We start from the raw sequence: 18099 nt of genomic DNA on the forward strand, positions 1-18099 counted from the left end.
TTACTGCCATGATATGTCCATCGTCCAGACTGTGTTCCAAACCACATCCAATGTGCTACACAATGTGTAAGCAGTCTGGGTCCTTCTGTGTGGAGTTTGCATGTGCTCCTTGTGGGTTTCCTCTGGGTGCTCCGGTTTCTTCTCACAGTACAAAGACGTGCAGTCAGGTCGATGTGTGTGTGTGAGTGTTTGCCCTGTGATGGACTGGCGACGTGTCCTGGGTGTTTCCTACCTTTCGCCCAGTGATTTGGACCCATCTCGACCCTGAAGAGAACAAAGTGGTGTGCCTTCTTTACTGTCTGTTCCTACCTAGTGATCTGTGTTTCTGGATGGTGCCTGGACTCACTGCGCTCTTGGTCAGGTTGAACCTGTTCCTAAAAATAAATGCATGTAATCGATTGAATTTGATTTCTTAGCACCAATACAAACTGTGCCAGAGAGACAGTGGTGCCACAAAGCAACATGAGGTTCTGGCTACCGGTCGTAATCTGTAAGGAGTTTGGCATGTTCTTTTAATGTCCTCATGTAGAAACTGGATTGGCTGCTTTAAACAGCTTATAGACGTTAGAAAGTGAGTAACCTTTACTGTGACTTGAATAAAAAAACATCCGAACTGCTCTCTGTAAAAGGTGTAAACTGATGCCGAAGAGACCAGTCACACCAGATCAACCAGTTTAACCAGACAGCAAAGTCACAAGCTGCACAGTGCTGAAGTAAGTCAAGCACATCTCACTGTTCCATGAATCCAAACATCAGAGATTCTAAAGCTGTGATGAAATCATTTCAGTTTCACTAAAGTGTGTTCAGAATTTAATCAACACAGAATTAAATGCACACAGAAAACAGAAGCCACACGGATGTCTTTGTATTGCACAATTTTATTGTACAAAATGTATCAAAAAATCTGCCTGGTAAAAAAAAAACAATATAAAAGTACGAATCTGAGATCCAAAAGTACAAAACACACCATGAAAATCATTCATCTGCTTATAAAAACACATGAAAAACAACATGAACTGTAATTCACACCAATAAAGGCACTTACTTGGCTCCTCCCACTCCCTGCCTCCTAATTTAGCAGTTTCCAATTCCCTATTACAATTCCCGGCCAAATAGAGACGCTTCTTTAATATCTACAGTATGAATAGTCTGGGACCTTGACCGCTGAGCTACCGCTACATTTATGGTGCAGCATCAGGCTCTATGCTCTGTTTGTCCATTAATCATGTCGGCGCCTTGATCAGACAGCAGAAGTCGCTGGTGGAGCAGCGATCAGGAAACACTGTGTCTGTCGCCGCCTGTAACACACGCTTTAAAATAATAATACTAACCAGCTCTACTGCAGTCATGTTAGCCAGCCAGGACCCTGATATTAATGTATTTTTATGCATTTTCTCTCCATTTTTAGAGCGTCCAATTTTTACCCAATTGCGTTATGCTTCCTCTGTACTGATGCTGACCCCCACCTCGATTAAGGAGCGCGAGCTGACACACGCCCCCTCCGACACGTGTGCAGTACCTGACTGCATCTTTTCACCCACACTAGGCGGTCATAATTGCATCAGTATCCCTCCCTGTATGAACAACAAGCAAATCATTGTTCATGTAGGTGCCCTGCCCAGCCGGATGGCAGAGCTGAGATTCGAACCGGCGAGTTTGAAATGTCAGCTCTGGTGTGCTAGCGTGTTTTACCGCTGAGCCACCTGAGCGGCCCTGTCATGTTTTAAATTAATAATACAAAATAGCTCTTACGCAAACAGTCGTGTTAGCCAGCCAGGACCCTGATTTTAATTCATAATCACATGAATGCAATACAAGATTAATAAAATGTGCAGCGAGGGCAAAACCGGGACATAAATACTGTTCTGAAATTCTAAACTGTCAACACAATTTTTTTATAATTGACCTCTGGTTGCTCAATAATGACGCATAACTGCTGGTGTGAGCGCATAATTTGGCATTACGTCCTCATGCAGCCTCAGTTTGCAGAATTATTATTGGTAATGAACGACCGAGAGGGCTAAATTTGTGCCCAAAAGTGTCGCTGCATGTATTGTGTACTTAGTTCATACGGTGGTCAGCTCGGTGTCGTTTATGCATTTTCTCCCTTTCAGCGCGTCCAACTGCCCGATGGCGTCATGCTTCCTCTCCACCACTGCCGATCCCCACTCTGATCGAGGAGAACAAAGCTAACCCACGCCCCTCCGACACGTGGGCAGCAGCCGTATGCATCTTATCACCTACACTTTGACAAGTGCAGTGCAGATCAGCCCTGTGTACGGAGAGACACACCCTGAGAGCACTCTTTTCTCATCTCTGTCCAGGCGCCATCAATCAGCCAGCAGAGGTCGTAATTGCATTAGTTATGATAGAGAGACCCTATCCGGCTTAATCCCACCCCTATCTGAACAACAGGCCAATCGTTGTTAATGTGGCCGCTCAGCCTTAGCCAACAGGCAGAGCTGAGATTCAATACAATGTATTCGAGATCCCAGCTCTGGTTCCAGGTGTGTTTTTACTGCTGCGCCACCTGAGCGGCCGGAAACAAGTTTGTAAATTGGTCTGTAATTATTCTGTCCCGACAAAACAAAAGCAGAAAGAACTCGTGACATGGAATGTGTTCAGTTAAAAGAAACATCAAGTAAATTCACGTTCACTAAATATATACATCATATATGGCTTATCCGGCACATTAATTCAGGTTTAACAAATCTAGTACAAATAAATCCTGTTAACCAGAAACAAATCAAGAAAACGATATAAAAAATGGCTTATAATTTCACCAGCCCTAACATAAAACACATCTGCCCTTAATCATGTCTGGCATTAAACAAAAAAAAACAAATCCAGTCTCAAGTTTAACAGAGACAAATTCCTGAATCTGCACTGTATGGCTTCTTTAGAACAAAAATAATCCCTAAACTGTTTAATTACAAGGTACAAAACATTCTCACAGGCAAAAAGAGGCAGCTGCGGCTTCAAATGGCAACATGGCATCGCGAAAAAAGCAAATAAACAATTAAATCAAGCACGAAACGAAACATCCTGAACGTTTCAATACATTTCGAAGCAAAAATTGCGAACGCAAGAAAACTTGAACTGTAACCCCCTCACCCCCAAAAATACCCCCTCCACACACACACACACACACACACAAACAGATGTGTGTTCATAAATGCATATAAGACAAAAGAAAACATGAAATTGCATCTGCATTGAATCAGCATCACATCTGCATCAGGTTTCCTACAATCATCTCTCGGCACAGATTTCAGGTTTGGCGGCTCGATCCAGAACCTAAAACTGTCCCCGGATCTGAAGATCTGAGAGGTTTAGGTGAGGCGGATGCCGAGTACCTGCTCCAGCTCCTGTCGCTTCTGCTGGACCTGAAAGCAGAAGCCGAACGTCAGCATTTAGCAAAGATATACAGCGGGCGAGGGTTAGCATTCCAGTAGAGATGTTTCTAATGAACGTTTCAGCCCTGCTACCGATAATCGGTCTCGGATCTGCACAGCCCAGCCTCGTACAGGTGAGGTGAGGTACCACAAGCATCACAGTGGCTTTTTAAACATCTTCAGATCTTCTGTACAAGCCATCCTCAACGGGTCTGAGGTTAATTAGGAGCTGCTGGAACACAGACGATACTGTCCACAGCCAAGCCAGTTTTACACTGGGATGAATTAGAGCGGAGACTGTGAGCCAGACCTTCTCGTTCAACATCAATGTCTGACCTCACAAATGCGAAAATTCCCATAAACACACTCCTAAACCCTGTGGAAAGCCTTTCCAGAAGAGTTGAAGCTGTTATAACTGCAAAGGTTGGGCCGACATCATACTAAACCCCATGGATTAAGAATGGGACTCACTCAAGTTCATATGCGTGTGAAGGCAGACGAGCGAATACCTTTGGCAATATAGTGTATGTGGACGGCACTAAAAATCCAATTCTGTCATGTAGAGCATTTGAGGATCCAATCGGAATCACACCAGCAGCTTGACGATGCTTATCAAAAGGTAAAAAGAGGTTAATGGAGAACGTTGGGTGAAGAAATATATCTAGCATGTTAAATATCTGGATATGAGTCGCCCAACTGGCAATGAGTGCCATGTCAAACAGCCAATGAGAACGCAAGATACGGGGTGAGGGGAAACGCAGGGGAGGAGTGTAAAAAGGTGGGACAGGGGCGTAATATAGTTTATATCAGAATACATCAGCACACACACAAGTTTTACAGTATTTCTGACCTTATCGTTCTCTACAAAACACCCACGCTGCATTGCAAAAAATATTTATTAACCTCCAACTCACTATAGAACAATCCATGCTGCTCGCGTTGCCACATCCACTCAGATTCATTTATTTTTCCTCTTTGATTTTACGCTGCACATCAGCGCACAAACTTTGATCGCTCGCTACTTGTTGACGTGCATTTTTGGACGTGGTATCATTAAACCCTTCGTCACTTCTCGTGTTTGTTTTTGTGACAAAACGTAGTTTGGAAGACCAGAGAAGCTCACCTGCGATCCCAGTTGGTGTAGTGTGAAACCCCCTATCGCCGATCAGTCGTGTAGTGTGAAAGCCACACCAACTTGAAAGACTCCCGATTACAAGAGTACCAGTCGTGTAGTGTGAACTCGGCATTAAACGTTGTTCGTATGGCCCGAGTCGCTTTTACTGCCTCGTATCAAACAGTTCGTCTCATTGGAGGAGCTTTGAAAACATCAGCGGCAAACTGGGTCAAAGTTCAATCAGGTAAACATTCACATTCCGTACAAGTGTATGTAAACTTCTGACCTCTCCTACAGCTACGATCAGAAAACCTGATCTATACATCACGTCTATATTTTTTTCAATCCGAGTTCAATCGCAGATGTTTCGCTTATCAGCAGCTGTTTCGGGAGTGTGCTAGCACATACCTTGGAGAAAATGTAGCGGCCCACGGCCTCCTGGAACCACGGCGCGTGGTAGAACTCGCTCCTCCTCTCCTGCTCAGGGTTCCCGGCAGTGTCGGTCATCAGCTGAGTCAGACAAAACACAAAACAGGCGTGAGGGGTCGACTGAGGCCGTAGCGCCCGCGAGCCAGAACCGATGAGGTTTTAATGAGAACCAGTCGCCGGCCTCCTGCCCAAACTTACACAATCACAGACTGGAATCGTTTCTGGGCTCCGCCGCTCGGCATTTTGTACATTTCTGACTGATTCCTTACTGACCGAGTGGCGGTCTGGCGTCGGCACACATGTGGCTGTATTTAGGGACGCATCAACACCACCCCGGCACGACTTTCAGTACAGATACTGTGCACCTACACTGGGTGGGTTCTTTTTGTGAACTTTGAGATCTTTATAGACCTCAATGCCAATAATAACCTCAGTAACGTTCACATTTAGATCAAATTTAACCTTAAATATTAAGATGAAGGTGGTAAAACAGACAATGAATGAATGAATGAATGAAAGTTCCTCGTGAGTCTTGCGCACCTTGAGGTCCCGGTTCTGAGATTTCAGCCAGTCCTGGATGAAGTCCTGTGGGTCGTTGCTAAAACTCAACATGAAGTCTCGCTGCGTCTTCAGCTGGTTTATCGACTCGATGGTCTCGTGAATCTGATGAACAGAAACAACCAAACAAACAAAAATACAATCTGGGTGACACTGTCCACAGTCAAGCCAGCTTGGCATTGGCACAGGTTGCCTTGAAGAAAGAAGCTTCTTTCTTGCTTCACAGCCTCTAACCCTGAGTGAAGGCAAAGCTCACTTGACTGTAAACAGTGACATCTAAGTTTACTGTGGGTTTTCTGAATAAAGACATTTTGCACATGTGCTGTTGTAGCCTAGACTAAAAATCGACTAGTAATGAACTAGTCATCGAAAGGTCATCAGTTCAAGCCCCATCACTACCTGGTTGTCACTGTTGGGCCTTTAAGCAAGGCCCTTTACCCTCAATTGCTTAGACAGTACACTGTCACAGTACTGTAATATGAATACAAAAAGCCGAAAATGTAAATGTAAACAAGGCTAGTTTGACTTTAATTATTAAAACACACATGGAACAGTGGTCTCACAGCCAAGGTCGGAACAAAAACTCAAACTGCCCCCTTATGTTAGGAGGACTGTGAAACCATTAAAAATCCAAGACCCATTAAAAAGACAGATGTGACATGAATTAGAAGCTGGGGGAGCATTAGTGCCACCGTCCACAGTCAAGTGAGCTTAGAGGCTGTTGTGTATGGAAGAAATCTTCCTTTCCTTGGCTGCTTTTTACAAGTGTATTTTGGCCTCTATATAACACAATGGAATTGTGTAACCTAAGTAGCGAACTTCACGCCCAACAGACCAGCAACGAAAATACAAAAGAACCGATCGGACCAGAAGAACTGACAGACCTTCATCTCCAAGCCGGCGATCTCCTGCTGGTTGGTGGTGGAGGAGAGGAAGCTGCTCATCTGGCTCTTCAGTGGATCGTCCACTTCCACATCGATGTCGAAACACGCCGTCTTCTTCTGATCGTTCGGGTCCACGCTGCCCACAAACACACAACCACTCTCACTTTACAATTCCTACTTACAGAAACTAGACAGAATGGCGGTAAAGACTAGTGGTGGACCGATATATTTGCTGGCTGAGATATCGAGCTGATATGTGAATATCGGCAAAGGTTAGAGACACAGCAGGTAGTCGGACCTATTAAAACAACATGACACGGACATGCAAACACACGCCATTTATTCGCAATATGGAGGATTTCCGAGTGATATCATTGGCCAGGAGCATCGGTAGGCGGGACCATCCTGTGTAGCTAGTGAGTGAACGTTAGCTGGGCGGCTAGTACAGGGGATTATACTGTATAAGGAACGTGTCTAAAAGCACAGCACATTTTCTGTCTAAGGGCCCCATACAGGGCCTCAGGTTTGAATAGTGAAAATGCGCTAGGCAGATATAAAAAAATACATACAGCATATAGTCAGTATACGCTACACCCTGGGTCGTGTCTTTTGGGTGGGTTGCGGTGGGTCACAGCCTAAAATAATAATAATTAAATAAAAGAATTTTAACAGGCACATAAAACATGAACTTGTACACGAACGCCCCCTTGTGGAGGCTTCACGTTATATCTTGTAAACCACAGTGGGACCAGATTGCCACCATTTTTATTAATTAAGCATGTTTCATTTTGATTTGTTTTTGTGTTGCCTGGGTCACGGTAACTAGACCATCACCACTAAGACTTTCAGCTCCAGACTTGGAGTCTCAGTGTTGCTACCAACCTGGCCTGCTGCTCAACAGACACAACTGGCTGTATCCGAGGGAGGGTAGACCTCATTGGTGCTGCAACAGCGACTCCCTCTGTCTGCTTGAGGAACAGGCACGAATAGTAGCAGTAGGCTGTCCAGTCCGCGGCCCTCTCGGCCAGCAAGGGGATAAATAAACACGTGCAAGCTTACGGCTCTCCATTAGCCATAAAAAGGCCAAATCGGTACCACCACTGTCGGGCACAAAGAAATAATGCAGATTACGCTGCACACACACACACACACACACCTGATGTTGTGGTTGATGACGATGGGGTCTGGGAGCTGCAGGAGTCCGGCCAGCTTCATCGGGATCTCCGAGAATCTCATTCTGGAACAGGCAAATATCTGCAACGGTCCACACACACATCGTCACAGTTACCACAATCATCTCAATTACCACCACTATCATAGTTACCACCATCACAGTTACCACCACCATCACAGTTACCACCACTATCATAGTTACCATCATCACAGTTACTACAATCATCTCAATTAACACCATCATCATAGTTACCATCATCACAATTACCACCACTATCATAGTTACCATTATCACAGTTACTACAATCATCACAGTTAACACCATCATCATAGTTACCATCATCACAATTACCACCATCACAGTTACCACCACTATCATAGTTACCATCATCACAATTACCACCATCACAATTACCACCATCACAGTTACCACCACTATCATAGTTACCATCATCACAATTACCACCATCACAGTTACCACCACTATCATAGTTACCATCATCACAGTTACTACAATCATCTCAATTAACACCATCATCATAGTTACCATCATCACAATTACCACCATCACAGTTACCACCACTATCATAGTTACCATTATCACAGTTACTACAATCATCTCAATTAACACCATCATCATAGTTACCATTATCACAGTTACTACAATCATCACAGTTAACACCATCATCATAGTTACCATGATCACAGTTAGCACAATCATATCATCATAGTTACCATTATCACAGTTAGCAACATCATCATAGTTATCACCATCATTATAGTCACCATAATCACAGTTACCACCATCATAGATACCACCATCATCAGTTACCATCATCATAGTTACCATCATCATAGTGACCATAATCACAGTTACCACCATGATCACAGTTACTGTCAACATAGTTACTACCATCATCATAGTTACCATCATCATAGTGACCATAATCACAGTTACCACCATGATCACAGTTCCCACCATCATCATAGTTACGACCATCATCAGTTACCATGATCACAGTTACCACAATCATCATAGTTACCACCATCACAGTTACCACAATCATCATAGTTACCACCATCATTTTAGTTACCATGGTCACAGTTACCAACATCATCATAGTTACCACATCACAGTTGGTGATGTGGTAATCAGTTACCATGATTAGTTACCACCATCATCACAATTACTTCCATCACAGTTACCACCATCATCATAGTTACCATGGTTACAGTTACCACCAAGATCATAGTTACCACCATCACCATAGTTACCACCATCATTAAAGTTACCACCATCATCATAGTTACCATGATTACAGTTAGCACCATCATCATAGTTACCATGATCACAGTTACCACCAAGATCATAGTTACCACCATCATTAAAGTTACCATGATCACAGTTACCCCAGTCACAGTTCAGTCACCCCCGTGAACGTTCATGTCAGTACTGATGTGGTGTCACTGAGACGTTCTTTAGTTTGTACTCCCTCCCTCCTAGACCTCAGTTTCGGAACATCAGTACCACTGTTCCGTACCTGTCGGAAGTAGCGGTTACAGTTGATGTACTCTTTCTCGTGGCAGTCCTGCAGCTTGTTGTTCTTGATGTAGAGCCACAGCGCCTGCATGATGCTGGATCGGGTCTGAGTGTGGACGCCCAGGAGACGCGCCAACCTTGGGTCCAGCTTATACTGGGGCGGCTTCGGGGCAAAGACAGAGCAACAAAAATTAGGATTTACAAACGAGTCGCTGCCCGACTGTGTCTGAAAAGCACCCGGCCAGTCACTGTCAAAGAGTTTTTATATGTCACATCCAATTTACTTAGTCTTACACCTGCAAAATGGTGCAACCTGGTAAACTTCAAAGGAGACAAAATGCCAGAAGGTCCAAAAAGGCACAATGTGGATTCTTTAAACTGGTGGACTTGATACCTGGTGGTCCAGCATGAGCAGCAGGGTGCATTTCACATTCACATCTCCGGGCCTCTTCACCTGGAAGCCGTCCGTCTCCTGAGTGGTGGGCATCCTGTGCCACTGAGGGCAAAACCAACAACACAACCAGTCGTTTACATTCTCAAGCAGCCGACACTTCACTAAACACAGACTTCATTTAGGAATCATAACATTTTCTTACAGTTCTGAAAATGTTTGTGTACTTTACCTCCACTAGATGATTGTCTGGACCGTACAGTTCCTTATCCAGCTCAATGACCAGGCTTTTAAAAAAGGAGGAGAACTTTCTCTTCTGTTTCCCAGGCTGAGGGAAGAAAAAGACAAGAATGAGAGAGATGGAATGAGAGAAAATAAAACACAGTGAAAGAGAGAGAAAGAATGAGAGACAGGAAGAGAGAATAAGAAAGGCAGAATGAAATAGATACGAAGAGAGAATTAGAGAGATTGGTAGAGAGTAAGAGTACAAGAGAATGACAGAGGGAGATAGAATGTGAGAGACAGCAAATGATTGAGAATAAAATAGAGGGAAAATGAAAGAGAGAATGAGAGTAAACAGGAGAAACAGAATTAAATAGATAGGAACAAAGTAAGAGAAAGAATGGTAGCGAAAGAGTGTGAGAGAAAATGAGAGAGGGAGAGAGAACAAGAGAAAGAATGAGAAAAAGAAAAATTGAGAAAGAATGGGAGAGAATGAGAGAGCGCAAAAGAGAGAATAAGAGAGAAAACGGGTAAATGAAAGACAGAATAGGAGAGAGAACAAAACAGAGATTGAGAGAAAGAGAGAGAGCAGGAGAACAAATGAAAAAGAGAGCAAGAGAGAGAATGAGAGAATGTAAGAGAGAGCAAGAGAAAGAATGAGAGACGAAAATGGGAAAATGAAAGATAGAATGAGAGACAAGAGAGAGTATAAGAGAAAATGAGACAATAAAAAACAAAGAATGAAAGAGAGAGCAGGAGAACAAATAAAAGAGAGAGAAAGAGAAAATAAGAGAATGAGAGAGAAAATAAAAGAGAGAAAATTACAGAATGAAAGAGAGAGAATGAGAGAAAATGAGAGGATGAAAGAGAAAGGATGAAAGAGAGAATGAGAGACAGAGAGCATGAGAGAAAATAAGCAAATGCAGGAGAGAGAGAGAGTATAAGAGAAAATGAGAGAATGAAAAAGAGAAAATGAGAGAATGAAAGAAAGAATGAAAGAGAGGGCAGGAGAACAAAAAAAAAAGAGAGAGAAAGAGAAAATGGGAGAATGAGAGAGAGAAAACGAAAGAGAGAAAATTAGAGAATGAAAGAGAGAGAGAATGAAAGAGAGAAGATGAGAAAATGAAGGAGAGAAAATGAGAGAGAATAAGAGAGAATGAGAGAGGAATATCTGTAGTTATGTTCTTAGTTACACTCTGGACTGATGCTGCATTGTTTAGGCCTGACCACATTTAGAGTCATGAGATCTCTCTCTCTCTCTCTCTCTCTCTCTCTCTCTCACACACACATACTCACACACACACTCGCAGCTCTTGCACAAGCTTTCCGCTCTCTGGTGCTTTCACTCCCTCCACCATCCCACATTTGCCTCGAGCGCTCACAACAGCGAGAAGTGAAACGGTTCCTCATTTCATTCAACCGAAGTGCCAAAGTTTCACACACACTTTTTTTGTTTAGAAACCAGCGCCCCTGCTCGAGGGCAGGAAGAGGAATCTCAACACCACAACAGCATCTGATGGCTGGTCAGGGTCACAGTAAAACAGTCCTGCCTGCTGCTACAGATCACGTCATGAATACCCTGTTCAGGCGTTTCAGACACACCCAAATACATGATTTGATGTCTTTTGCATAAAGGACCATAAAGACATGGACCATGGAGGTGCACAGAGCCCTGACTGTAACATCTTTGGGATGAATTAGAATGTCCATAGTAGGCCAGACTTTACTGTCCAACCTCACACATGCTTATTTGACAACATGGCCACAAATTCCCATAGACACACTGTACAATCTTAAAGTGAGCCTTAAAATGGGCTGTTTTTATAAACTTATTGGCGATGGGTGTGCCTAAAACACCTGAACACAAGTAAAACACGTGTCCACATACTTTTGACAATACAGTGCATACACAGTATACTAAAACTAATACGTATCGTGATCGACCAATCAGATTACTGAATCCTAAGGAATTGATCACATGTGTTTTGTACCGTGAACTCATTCGAAACGAAGCCCCAGATGCTTGTTTGGTTTTCATGGGGGGGGGGGCAAACTTACGTCCTCCAGGAGTTTGCCCTCCACTCTGAGCTCCCATGATGCCACTCTTTCGGACTCCTCGCCCTCCGGTTTGGCAGGGGTGCAGGTGTTGGAGATGTAGATCCTGAGCTTCCGCTTTTGCTAGAGGAAAAGAAAAACGCACATCGTTCACAGAGATCAAAGACGGTGTTTTTCCCACATCCGAATGTATTCATTCTGTTTCCTAATTCCAATTTCCCGTCCCGGTGCTGCTGTCGACCTGGCCGTGTCTGAGGGGAGGGGAGGGCGACGGGGTTTCACTGTGCTGCGAGTGGTCGAGGCACTTGTACGAGCGGTGGGTGATGCGCAGAGGGCGTAGCGTGACTCTCCGTGTGCGATACGACGATTAATGGGGGGGAGGGCTTTTATTGTTATTTCAGCTATATACAAGTTCATATTGAAATGAAACAACGTTCCTCCAGGACCAGGGAGCAACACAGAACACACACATGTGCAAAACACATTACAGTATACACAGTACAGATAAACAACAGCTCTGCTACCGGTTGGCTGGGCGGCATCTAGCGAGGACAATTGGCAGTGCCTGCAGCAGACACTTATTGGTCACCGTGTCTGCTGGGTGGGATGACCGCATTATGGGGGTGGGGTCTTCGAACGAAGGGGAAGGAAAACTACATGCCAGGTATGCCTTCCAAAGTAACGTTACCGTGATGGGTTTCTTGATGGCCTCCTGAATCTCCATGCGCTTGCGAGCGATGGTCTGGTCCAGCTTCCTCTCGAAGGCCAGGAGATCCATGTAGGCCTGAGACTCAGGAACCAGGTCTCTGATCTGTCCGATAGCAAAACAGCGAAAGTTAGCCGATCCGACACGGAACCCGAGACCCCAACCTCCTGATCAAAGTATAATCAGACACTCACCCTCTGGGGAAGGATTTTGTCCGCCATCTTGCGCCTTTTGACCCTGAAACGGTGAAGCAGACTCGTTATATCAAAGGTTTGTTTGTGTTTTGTGTCGATGTGGATGATCTGTACTGTATCATGCATTGCAAAACATGCAGAGCTGATCTGAGGGTTGGGGGGGTCACTGAGTTCCTCATGGGGCATCCAGTCAAAATGTGTGTGTGTGTGCGCGTCTGGGAGGGGGGGGCATAATTTTGAACAATGCGACTGGTCAGGATAAATGCTTTGGGTCATTGGTAGCTCAGTACTAGTTTAGGTACTGGTCTAGAAATCAGAAGGCTGTCAGTTCAAGTCCATTCGCCGCCAATTTACAAGGCCCTTTACCTTCAATTTCTCAAATTGTTTATAGTCATAAATAGTAAGTTGCTTTGGATAGAAGCATCAGCTTGGCCGTGAATGGTATCAATGCCACAGTGTCTGCGCAAGATTGACTACTGAAAAAAGGTCAAAGGGCAGCGCTCTATTTTCTCCTCATCTATTTGACTAAGACATGCAGTCATTCAATTTAAGATTGTGCATCGGCTGCACTGGACTAAGGTCAGACTCTCTAAGATTAGAGCAGACATAGATCCTACATGTGACCGATGCAGACAGGCCCCGGCCACTCTACTGCATATGTTTCGGACATGTCCAAGGCTCCATGTATTCTGGCGTACAATTTTTGAAACTTTCTCTAAAATATTTGGGAGAGTAATTGACCCATCCCCGTTTATTGCCCTGTTTGGTGTGACACTGGAGAGTGGCACCGCCAGCAAGAAAGAAATTAGCGTTATGGCCTTCAGAATGACTTTTTTTAAAAGGGACAGTGGTAGCCTAGTGGGTAGAGCTTTGGGCTATCAACCTGAAGATTGGCGGTTCAAATCCAGGCTCTGCTATGCAGCCACTGTTGGGTCCTTGAGCAAGGCCCTTAACCCTGTCTGCTCCAGGGGCTCCGTACGATGGCTGACCCTGCGCTCTGACCCCAGCTTCCACACGAGCTGGGATATGCGAAGAAAGAATTTCATTGTACTGTATATGTATATATGACAAATAAAGTATATCTATCTATAGCTCTCTTCTGTCTAGGAGACTGATATTGTTTAAATGGAAGGACGCTGCTCCACCTACATATTGCCAGTGGTTTACAGAAGTCGCTAGTCATCTCAGACTGGAGAAGATTAGATACACTGTCCGGGGGTCTACCGAGAAATTTTACAATATCTGGCAGCCCTTTCTGGCACATACTCATACTGGGGAGGTGGGGGCTAACAGCGCGACGGTAAAATTAATATATGTAACTTTAATGTGATGGCATTGATTGTTTTGATTTATTGTATACTGGCTGTGTTTTAAGTTTGTATACTCATGTCTGGTCTGGGGGGAAGGGGACTTTGTTCCTTTTTTTTTTATTTTCTCTTTGTTGTTGCTATTTTTGTAAAATTGTATTAAAAAACAAAATAAACAGACTTTGATAAAAAAAAAAAAAAAAAAAAGGGCAGCGCTCTAATACACTATCCCAACATCAGAGAGCTCAAATCTTAGAGGTGCTTCCAGGCTCGCCAGGCACTTAAGAGACACAATTGGTTGCACCTGAGGGAGGGAAGGTCTTTTGTCTTGATCAGACAACGGGAGTCACTGTCGCAGCAGCGAAGAAGTGATTCCACATCTGCTTTTCCTCCCTCAGACACGCCCAATTGTTTCAAGCCCCGTCAGCAGTAACAGTCTTAGAAGTGCCTGGTTGGGCGCTGAAGAATGGAAGGTCTATTGTGGTACCGGATGGACTCTGGTCTGATCTGATCTTCCTGTATGATTGAGTAATGACCAAAAAGCTTTATGATACCGTCTACATCTCTATTTTCAATTTCTATTACAGTAACACATCTGTAAGCATGTAATAACACGTCTAACACAGAACTGTCCATCACCGCCACCTCCACCAAACATTCCGGCTCAGCCTCTCCTACTCACCCTCTCCGCGGTCCCATCATTCCTCCTGCCTGTTGCTGCTGCTGTAGAAGCCTCTTGCGTGCAGAATCCAGGGGTGTTTGGGGCATGCCGGGCCGAATCGGCATGGTGCCACCGTAAGATGGCCCAGGCATAGGAGAGCCCATCGAGCTCATGCCGCCCATGGGCATGCTCCGGCCGGGTGGCACACCAGTCCTCTGCAAAAGACATGTTGAATTTAATATAAATATATAATTTTCACCGATCAGCCATAACATTAAAACCACCTCCTTGTTTCTACACTAACTGTCCATTTTATCAGCTCCACTTACCATATAGGAGCACTTTGTAGTTCTACAATTACTGACTGTAGTCCATCTGTTTCTCTACATGCTTTGTTAGCCCCCTTTCACTCTGTCCTTCAATGGTCAGGACCCCCACAGGACCACCACAGAGCAGGTATTATTTAGGTGGTGGATCATTCTCAGCACTGCAGTGACACTGACATGGTGGTGGTGTGTTAGTGTGTGTTGTGCTGGTATGAGTGGATAAGACACAGCAGCGCTGCTGGAGTTTTTAGATACCGTGTCCACTCACTGTCCACTCTATTAGACACTCCTACCTAGCTGGTTCACCTTGTAGATGTAAAGTCAGAGACGATCGCTCATCTATTGCTGCTGTTTGAGTCGGTCATCTTCTAGACCTTCATCAGTGGTCGCAGGATGCTGCCCACGGGGTGCTGTTGGCTGGATATTTCTGGTTGGTGGACTATTCTCAGTCCAGCAGTGACAGTCAGGTGTTTAAAAACTCCAGCAGCGCTGCTGTGTCTGATCCACTCATACCAGCACAACACACACTAACACACCACCACCATGTCACTGTCACTGCAGTACTGAGAATGATCCACCACCTAAATAATACCTGCTCTGTGGTGGTCCTGTGGGGGTCCTGACTATTTAAGAACTGAGTAAAAGCAGGCTAAAATTTATGCAGAAAAACAGATGGACTACAGTCAGTAATTGTAAAACTACAAAGTGCTTCTATATGGTATTTTTATTTGGCTTATTTTATTTTAATAGTTATTATTATTTCTGGTCATTTTGACCCCATTTTAAGCGTTTTCCTCTTTGTGATTATTATTTTTGAAGTGTTTTGGTTGTATTTAATGTTTTTCACAGCTTATGGCGCAACTGCAACATAACGCAACACCTACTGAAACCCTGCCAAAACACTAAAAGCGCACATTTACCACACTTTATTATATAAACAAATACAAAATGTTTGTCTGAATCTTACTATGACTTTTATTTTTAGATGAATAAACGAAGATTAATTTTCTTAAATATGTTTTTGTCAACTTTCAAATGTGCATGTTCCATGTACTAAACACTAGGGCAGATAACTTTAATATTCTACACGAAGTGCACTAGGTTGGGTGCTAAAGCTGTAAAGTCGTGATCTATGAAGTGCGCATATGTAGGGAGCAAGGGGCCGTTTGAATTCCGCCTTAGAGGTTTCGCTTAAACGCGGAAGAGTTAGTTGGCCAGTACTTAGAGATCCTAAACTCAGTTTAAACTTTTTAAAAGTCTAAATAAACATAATTATATTTAATAAAACATAAAAGATTTGCATTTTGCTAAATTGAATGGATCATATTTCCTCAACCTAGATTGTTTTGATAGTTTAAATAGTTTGTTTCTAAAGAAAAAACAAACTAAAGTACAGTTAAGCATTAATACGTAGTTGGTACAATAAAAAAAATATAATTATACTTATAATAAATGTATTTACACTGTACTGGTTGGCAGGGCTGAGCATGGCTCTGTAGCCCGGGTTCATCGCTGCCATCCGCGGGAGTCCGGGAGAGTTCATCCCCGGATTCATCATCGGAGGGCCGGGGAGAGCGCAGAACGCCGCTCTGGACGCCATTTCATCAAGATTTTACGGTTAAATCTCCAGAAATACAGAATAAATCCAGAATAAATGTGTTCCCCTGGTTTCTAGAGCAGAGCGCGGTGTGTGAATCTATCATCTCTTCTCTCCAACCACTATCTTGTCACACCGCCTCCCCTCTTTCTGCTCGAATGGTTCGGTTCTACCGTTGAGTCGTTTGGGGGGGGGAGTCGACTCCTAAGATTTTAAAATAAACATTGGTAGTGGACTCGCTGTTAAGAACCAAATTCAGGTCAAAGTTTCAAACCAATTTTTCGAAGTATTTATTTTTTATTTATCCATTTTACGTCATGTTTGGGGTCACGGTGGCCCTGGCGCCACACTAGGGTTGCCAACTTTCAGAACTGGAAATAAGGAACACCCTGAGCTGGCGGGTTGGTGGAAGGCATAGGGTGGGGGGTGGGATGGCGGGTGTTTACCTGAGCGGGAGCGGGCAAAAGAACATGCGTAAAGAACGTGTAACATCTTTTCTCAATAGTGCAAACAAAATTTTTACATAATCCATCTTCCCCCATAGCGCCGGCCCTGCTTGTGTTACTTTAGTTTCGCTCTAAGCCGGATTCGAACCTAGGGTGGAAAAATATATGCATTGCGCTCTGCCCACTGCGCTACTCAAACAGTGAAGTAAAAAAAGTGAACAATACTTAAAATAATAACCAAACCTTTTCTAATTCCCACAGTAGCAGCAGTTTCCTTCTGTTTCATACATATCGCCCTGTCTCAGTCTAATCTGCAGCATTTCTCTCTCATTGATAAAAATACGGAACAAAGCGCGTCCTGTATCAGTTCAATACGGAACGCGACGTTTAGTTTCCAAATAAGGAACGATTCCGTATTTTACGGGACGGTTGGCAACCCTACGCCACACACGCCACACCCTCGACTGGGCGCCAATCAATCTCTGAGAAAAAACACACCTTTTTTTTTTTTTTATATAAATTTTTACCCCTTTTTCTCCCCTTTTTTAGCGCATCCAATTGTTCAATTAGCATCGTGCTTCCTCTCTGTCTATGCCGAACCCTGCCCTGACGGAGGTGATTGAAGCTAACCCGTATCCCCTCCGAAACACGAGCAGCAGCCAGATGCATCTTTGCCATCCACACATCGACGAGTTTGGCGCCACCTAGCGTTGCATGCGGAGAGACACACCCTAAGGGCACCCTCTCCCATCTCTGTGTAAGCGCCTCCAATCAGCCGGCAGAGAACGCAATCGCATTCTGACAGAGAGAGACCCACATCCGGTTCCTTGTCCCACCCCCCACATGAGCAACCGGCCAATCGTTGCTCATATAGCCACTCAGCTTCGAACCGGTAAAGCAAGGCTGGATTCGATACGACGCTTCTCAGAATCCAGCCCTGGTTGCAGCGCGTTTCTTTTTACCGCTGCGCCACCTGAGCGGCCCAAAACACACCTTTTGAGTCATTCCTGCCTTGGAGTTTACAACCAGCCTACTTACTGGTATTTTTATAAGGGGTGGGAGGAAACTGGAGTACCTGGAGGAAACATGGAAAGAACAAAG

The 18099-nt window shown here is 44.2% G+C and overlaps 1 protein-coding gene across 1 annotated transcript; it reads right to left on the reverse strand.

The window, feature by feature from the left end:
- Positions 1–860: 860 nt before the first annotated feature.
- On the reverse strand, positions 861–16699 carry smarcd2 (SWI/SNF related, matrix associated, actin dependent regulator of chromatin, subfamily d, member 2). The gene is made up of 13 exons (XM_063003241.1): positions 16418–16699; positions 14651–14844; positions 12662–12704; positions 12450–12572; positions 11765–11884; positions 9717–9812; positions 9488–9589; positions 9095–9256; positions 7537–7634; positions 6381–6516; positions 5479–5601; positions 4918–5019; positions 861–3386 (listed from the first exon to the last, which is right to left on the reverse strand). The coding sequence occupies exons 1-13, from the start codon at positions 16553–16555 to the stop codon at positions 3333–3335; spliced, it is 1491 nt and encodes a 496-aa protein (XP_062859311.1). The 5' UTR covers positions 16556–16699; the 3' UTR covers positions 861–3332.
- Positions 16700–18099: the final 1400 nt, after the last annotated feature.

This window comes from Trichomycterus rosablanca, chromosome 10 (assembly GCF_030014385.1).
Source record: "Trichomycterus rosablanca isolate fTriRos1 chromosome 10, fTriRos1.hap1, whole genome shotgun sequence".
In the NCBI taxonomy this organism is placed as follows: domain Eukaryota; kingdom Metazoa; phylum Chordata; class Actinopteri; order Siluriformes; family Trichomycteridae; genus Trichomycterus; species Trichomycterus rosablanca.

Bases quoted from the DNA above. Each gene is read 5' to 3' on its own strand.
- smarcd2 (XM_063003241.1), bottom strand. From the start codon at position 16,555: ATGGCGTCCAGAGCGGCGTTCTGCGCTCTCCCCGGCCCTCCGATGATG. The intron at 14,845-16,417 runs GTAAATACATTT...TGTCTTTTGCAG, and splicing joins GCCCTGCCAACCAGTACAGT to AGGACTGGTGTGCCACCCGG. The intron at 5,020-5,478 runs GTGCGCAAGACT...TGTCTGACTCAG, and splicing joins CTCAGAACCGGGACCTCAAG to CTGATGACCGACACTGCCGG.